The 7,122-nt window shown below is 33.3% G+C and overlaps 1 protein-coding gene across 1 annotated transcript in view; it reads right to left on the bottom strand.

Moving 5' to 3' along the window:
• Window positions 1–196: 196 nt before the first annotated feature.
• The window catches only part of LOC129005268 (CD63 antigen), a 33,670-nt gene continuing 26,744 nt past the window's right edge, over window positions 197–7,122 (bottom strand). Inside the window, exon 5 of the mRNA XM_054434110.1 lies at window positions 197–1,662. Within this exon, the coding sequence (XP_054290085.1) occupies window positions 1,597–1,662 (66 nt within the window). The 3' untranslated portion in view covers window positions 197–1,596. The remainder of the gene's footprint in view (window positions 1,663–7,122) is intronic.

Genomic DNA, 7,122 nt, shown 5'->3' with positions numbered 1-7,122 from the left:
CGTCACTCATAACTTTAGATGATAATCAGTGGAATTATCAAAGGTAGGCTACTTTACTTTCTCCTACAATCATGCAAATCATCTGCTTGTAATAAAAAAAACTTGTTTACATTTTGATGGTTTGTATGTTGGACCATGCAAAACAAGAACTTTATGAAGAAAGAGAGTATGAGGTTTTGGTAAATATAAAATAAGGTTAACTTTTAAAGTATTTTATTTGAGTAAAAACACGTCTAATATTATAAACCCTTTAAAATTAACTAGCAAAATATTTTTACAATATATAATAACACTAGTATAATAACATACAATAATATCATTTTAGTTATAATGTAACATGACAAAACATCAACATTCTTTTTCTAAACATTTAATAAGGCACTTCACATTTTATGCAAATATAATACATAAAAGCTATATTATAAAATAACACAAATACTAGAAAAATACCGGTATGGATCATAAACATAAACAAATGACGTTTTTGGCCCGAAAGTAAACAAAACCATATGTTAATTAATGCTATTAGTATAGGGGTTTTGTTTACTTTCGGGCCAAAAACGTCATTTGTTTATGTTTATGATCCATACCGGGTCTTTTCTAGTATTTGTGATAAAATAATATTTAATGTTTCCTCGGGTGAACTAGATTATATGTATGGTTGTGTATCTGAAAGCATCTAGCTAAAATATTGACCTAACACATAAGTAGTGATTGGATGTCTTGGGCAAGAAGAACCATACTCAGTGTGTCTGACAGCATTTAACCTATTCAATTATACAATGATTTAAAATATTTTTACATTCAACATTGATATACTATTTAAAAAGATCATAAATTCATGTTAAAGATTATAACAAATCAAATTAGCTACGGTGTGGTTACTAAAATGTGACTAAATTAATGTATAGAATAGAAGTCATGCAATATCAATATTCAAAAATATATTTTTAAGTCTCTCAAGCTTCAGGAACCATACGATATAAGTAAAAAGATATGTCTTAAAAATAATATTAGTTAACTAACCAACTACCAGGTTATTAATTTGTCCACAACAACAACTGCAGTGGTGAAATAGAACACGGATTTTCTGCTACGCTATAATTGTTTTTTCAAACAAACATATCCATCAGAGCAATAGTAAAACTACATCAAATGTGATATCAACTAATATTATCTAGGACAAAGAATCTATACTGTAAAATGATATTTTTATTTGAAAGAGCATTTATTGACTAAAATTATGTGAATCTCAGTCTCTTAGTTTATGTAAAAATTTAATTAAAGACCAAAATACTCCAATCAGCTCAAAGGCAACATTTTCACAAGACCCTTAATTTTATCCATAATTTTACTTGATGTTCATTCAACAACAAGCCTACTAATACCAGTAAAACAAAAACCGAAATGTCTTTATTTGTGCTCAGGAAAAGTTATCTTCTTACTAAAACAAAACCTATAGTTAATCTATCTGGACATTTAATGAATTGATTAAAACAGCACGCACCACACAGCGCTGATATGGTATTTCAAAAATATTTCCTAGAAGAATGTCAACGGTTGGAGTTATGCTGATTTTCCTGTAGAACAAGCAAGCTAGACAGATTCATAGTCGTTTCGGATGGAGTAGGCAAGATAACAGGATATGAACACTCCCAGGAGCTGTGAAAATAAGGATTACTTGTTAATATTATCATGTTGTGGACTACTTTATTTTCTAGAAGACACAACAATACTCCCACAAAAACGTTTTATTAAACTTTTTGCAATTCTACTAGGTACGTTTTTTAAGTAAGGGCCGTTTTTAAATTTCTTCGTTCCAGCACTGCGATTGGCATTTTCGACATTTGCGCTGTGTATGTGCATCTATTGGTAAGACATAGCCGGAAATTCGACAACAATCGGCTGTGTTTACATCCGGTTTCGAGCATTCAAAATGGTGCCGCCAATTGAGGCTGCCGCCGACTGTGAAGTGAGCGCTGTAATTAGATTTTTAAGAGCTAAAGGTGTGAAAGCTATTGAATATCATCGACAGATTAGTGAGGTGTATGGCGAGAACATTATGAGTGACGGAATGGTACGCAAGTAGGTAAGGACATTTTAAGACGGCCCCACCAACGTTCATGATGAGCAACGCACTGGGTACGGGGACAGTAATGACGCCGCCCAGTGCGTTACTCATCATGAACGTTCGTGGTACCGTATTTCAATTCCCATATCCACTTGCATACAATTATGACACTCATAATGTTCTTGCCATACACTTCACTAATCTGTCGATGATTTTTAATGGCTTTCACACCTTAAGCTCTTAAAAATCTAATTACAGCGTGCACTTCACAGTCGTGGGCAGTCTCAATTGGCGGCACCATTTTGAATGCTCGAAACCGGATGTAAACACGGCCGATTTTTCTCGAATTTCCGGCTATGTCTTACCAATAGATGCACATACACGGAGCAAATGTCGAAAATGCCAATCGCAGTGCTGGAACGAAGAAATTTAAAAACGGCCCTTACTTAAAAAACGTACCTAGTACATTCCTTAACAAATTATTTTTTTAAGATTCCTAAAATATTGTAAAGCGGAATGCAGTAGTTTGAAAAAGTTCTTAGTAAAATCAACATTAAAGTAGAACATCCATACTTTGGCCAGGGACACACTTACCGGCGAAACCGCCGGACGCTGGATCCGGCGGCGCTGGAGCAAGTTGAGATACACAGGAAGGCATGGGGCAGGCCACACTTCTCTGGTTCGGCGAATCTGCCGATCCGGCGAAACCGCCGGATATTCTCTACCTCGCTGGACCGCCGGATCGGCGGTTTCGCCGGAGCAGTGGGTAGCGGGGCATTGTGCTTTATGGAGATGAACACACTTACCGGCGAAACAGCCGGACTGCCACTGCCCCCACTCCTCAGTCGTGGTTCAACCCTCGAGAGTGGTGGTTGTTTATGATTTTAATGCAGTGTCCAAGTGGTGTATTTAGTTTTGTTTTGCTATTTAGTTAATTTAGTTTTTATTTTTAGTCCGTTTAGTTTTCTATATCATCATGGTAGATGTTGATATGGATTTACTTATTAGTTTGGTTCATGAGAAACCAGAACTTTGTGATAGGTCTTTGGAAACAGCGTCTCATGTATGTTTTGTCCTTGTATTTATAAGACTCAATAAGACTCAATAAGAATTTATTAATGCCATTAAACTTAGTACAGTAATAGGCAACGTCAAACAGTACAACAAATAGGGTTGTATGTAGCATTTTTGAGTGTTTCAACTTAGATACTACTTTATCCACATGACATTGATGGCTTAACTTACAAGTTTAAAAAATCTTCTACAGTGTAAAAGGCATTTGTTTTTAAGAATGTCATTACATACGATTTAAAATTGTTTACAGACAGAGTTCTAATTTCTAATGGTAACTTATTGAACAATAGATACTGATGATAATGGTAACTTTTGAAGGTTTTACTTAATCTAATATAAGGTGTAACAATATTGTGCTTAGTTCTAGTGTTGTGATGATGATTGCTGTGCTGCATGGGAAAGTTAACTAAATTTTCTTTTACATACACAAGGTTGGAAAAAATATACAGTGATGGCAAAGTTAAAATATTGAGCTGAATAAAACTAGGTTTACAAGATTCAAGTTTAGTAAGACCCATAATAGTCCTGATAGCTTTTTTTTGCCAAGTGAATATTTTGTTGGAGGCAGCAGAGTTTCCCCACAAACGAATTCCATAGCTAATTTGTGAGTGGAAGAGACCAAAATATGTCATCCGAAGAACTTCTAAGCTGACACTATGCTTAAGCTTTCTTTCTGTAATACCAGTACCTTGCAATTGCTCGAATTCGAGCAAAATGTACACTAATTATTATTGGTAACAGATTCCTTACTCCCATAAACATATGGTTTGACACCACAAACAAATTAATTGGACAATCCGTTCTCTACAAATTATTTAAGTATCATCCACTTATTAGCGCTTGCAACATAAATAGCTCCATAATATCATATTTTAATTTGTCTAAAAAATGTAACAAAAAAGGAACGAATGGTGTTTTTGGCCTCTAGGGCTCTCAAAACGAAAATTAATTCGGTCCGGGTCCACTAGCCCTGCCGGGTCCAGGTCTTACATGAGCACTACGGTAATAGCTTATTCCCTATATGGGAAATTAGCTAAAAACACACAACTGATATTGCTCACATATGTTGTGTATACAATTAAGTGACTCTCAAGAACTATAGAGTTTGGATGAAGAATTATGTGTTCCAACTAGGGAAACAAAGAGGTGTGTGGTCTCTGTTAAAAATTTTTAACATTTGCCCGTCCACATAAGACTACAGATCTGTGCGTGTAACGTATCCAGCAAAGCAAGGGATGAGCCAGTACTACAGTATGAAGGTGAACAGTACTGATAAAATGTTTGCGGCAGTTAACAGAATCCCACTAATTTTACTATATACTTTCGATTATTATTACTATTATCTCTCTTGTGAAGTTTACAAAAATAAATTTCACTGGCTATTAGAATAGCCTACATTAAATTATGTTTCTTAAATAAGATCCTTCTTGTGTCTGCTTATTTATTCTTCTTATTGGTATGACAAGTATTAGCTATATCTATATATTATTAGCAAATATGTTTCTTTAAGGCCCTTTTCTCAGCTCGTGAGCATCGCAAGGAAAATCTACGCATACTGTTAGAAACATATTTTCCTGTAGATAACCAGAACAACTTAATAAATTAAAAAAATGATGAAAAATAAGTACGAAAACGAATTTAACATAAACAAAAAACTAACATTTGGATTATGAGTTAAAATTCTGGTGACGCAATAACAACGATAAATATACAGAAAATCAAAACAAATTTAAGACTGGTACACAATCATCACATGTTTGATTTTCAGCGTGGGATAAATATAGATAAGTTCATATTTTATTTGGATTGTGGTCGAGTTTTGACCACTGAATGACATCAATTCTTATATTAAAGTACTTAACTCATTAAGGTACTTAAATAATACCTAAATGATAAATACCTTCTATTTAACTCAAATAAAACAATCTGGTATTAAGTATAGATGTATTTACTCAAAAACATATTTCTATGATAATTTAGTCTCGAAATCCAAATGTTTAGACCTATCTATAGATTATATCCGCTTGTTTGGATCATACAAATCTAGATAGTATTTTTAAAGTTTTAAATATGGTATTTTTTTTATTAAACCCATTATGCACTACAGACATTTTGCGTACAATTTACTTTGCTAACATACACTCTCATATTTGTTACGGAATAAAGATTTATGAGGGAACAAGTAATTGTAACTATAATCAAATTTTATATTTACAAATGAATGCTACAAGATGAAACCTTAACCTGGATTAATCCTGTGTAAATTTTTTCCGAAAAATAGGAGATGAAAAATAGTGGAAAAAAAGGCACTACGACTTATTTGAGTTGTGCACCACGAATATTATGTAGAAAAAATTTTGAAATTTCGTACATACAGCTGAAGAAGTTAAGACTAAATATTTTTCATAGTTTAGAAATTTTAAAACGTGAACTAATACTGTATTTCCTTAATATTGTTGTTGGAAGACGGCAATTGCTAAAATACCGTGCGCGTAAACTAATTCATTCATACCTCGTGGTGGTCATCTAAGTCGATTATTGGACAAACTAAAAGTCTTACGAAAAAATGTTAGCAACAAAAATTGAAGAACATCTTATTATCTATACTTTTCTCGCTGAAAGTTTTCATCTGACCAAAAAATAAAAAGAATCCTCGCTCACTTACTTTTTCATGTTTACATTGAACAACCTTTTCATATTTTCCATTATTAAACATTAATCATCTGCACGAACTAAATTGTATTTATATAGTATTAAACATCAGTTTACGCTGAATTTAAATATGTAAATTTCATCCTCTCACTATTTGTATTACAATTTAGACGAACGTGCAAAGCGACAGGGAACGCACCACTTCGAATAGTCTCGCCAACATCGGAAACTCTCTTCCAGCATGTGTGTGTGTAATGGGTGCGTGTGTGTGCGTACGTTATCGTTTCCTGCACGGACTGTACCCATTGTCACTTGGAGTTATGAAACTTGGTGTTATGAACCCTTGGAGTTATGAAACTTGGACTTGTGGTCCTTGCAAATCTGTACATTTGGAGTTATGAAATTTTCTATTTTAATTTACTTGGTTTTATTTTAACTTGGACTTATGAATATTGGAGTTATGAACGCTTGGAGTTATGAAACTTGGTCTTATGATATTTTGGTTTTAATTTACTTGGACATAACTTTACTTGGAGTTATGAAATGTTGTATTTAAAAGTACTTGGAGTTATGAAAACTTGGAGTTATGAACCTCACCCTAGGGAAGTAGCTATTACCGTAGGTGGCACGGTAAGACCTAGACCCGGGACCGATTTACTTTTTCATTTTGATGTCCCCAGAGGCCAAAAACACAAATTCAAATTTTTATATATGTATATATATATAGATTTATATATATATACGTCCGTGAACGCGATAACTTGAGTAATTTTTGTCCGATTTTGATGAAATTTGGTTTAAAGGTGTAAAGCGGGATAAACTTGAATTACTTCGCGAACCAGCACGATTGGACCATGGGAACTGGGCTTTACGGGGGGTTTTATGGGATAAAAATTGATTTTCTCACTTTTGACCCTCAAAACACAAAATTTCCCAATTTCTCTTTAGACCCTTTTAAAGAGCTTAAAAAAACAAATAATTTAGTATGTAAAAGTATTTTTGTTCTGTTATTAGTAACGGAGAAAATTAAAAAAAATTGTAAATTTAAAATTCCCATGTTATTTTTATGGAGAAAATATTGTCAAATGTTGTAGTTTGCTTGTTTATGGATATATTTTGATCAAACTTGGCAAATTTATTTATTTTGTACTAAGCTATCAATATTTTACTAAAAATCACACGTTATTAGTTTCCTTGTAGCAGCAAACCTAGGTACTCGTTAAACCTAATGTTATTAAAAGATATTTAATTGAAACTCAATTCAGACAAATGGAAATTCGCTTAGTCGACAGGTTTGCTGCGGCGGAGGTATTTTTTATCACAAT

Source organism: Macrosteles quadrilineatus, unplaced genomic scaffold (assembly GCF_028750875.1).
Source record: "Macrosteles quadrilineatus isolate MER2022 unplaced genomic scaffold, UCM_ALF_1.0 Scaffold_1__1_contigs__length_201487025, whole genome shotgun sequence".
Classification (NCBI taxonomy): domain Eukaryota; kingdom Metazoa; phylum Arthropoda; class Insecta; order Hemiptera; family Cicadellidae; genus Macrosteles; species Macrosteles quadrilineatus.
The sequence above is the reverse complement of the archived record's forward strand: the minus strand, read 5'-3'. Positions and strand labels throughout refer to the sequence as shown.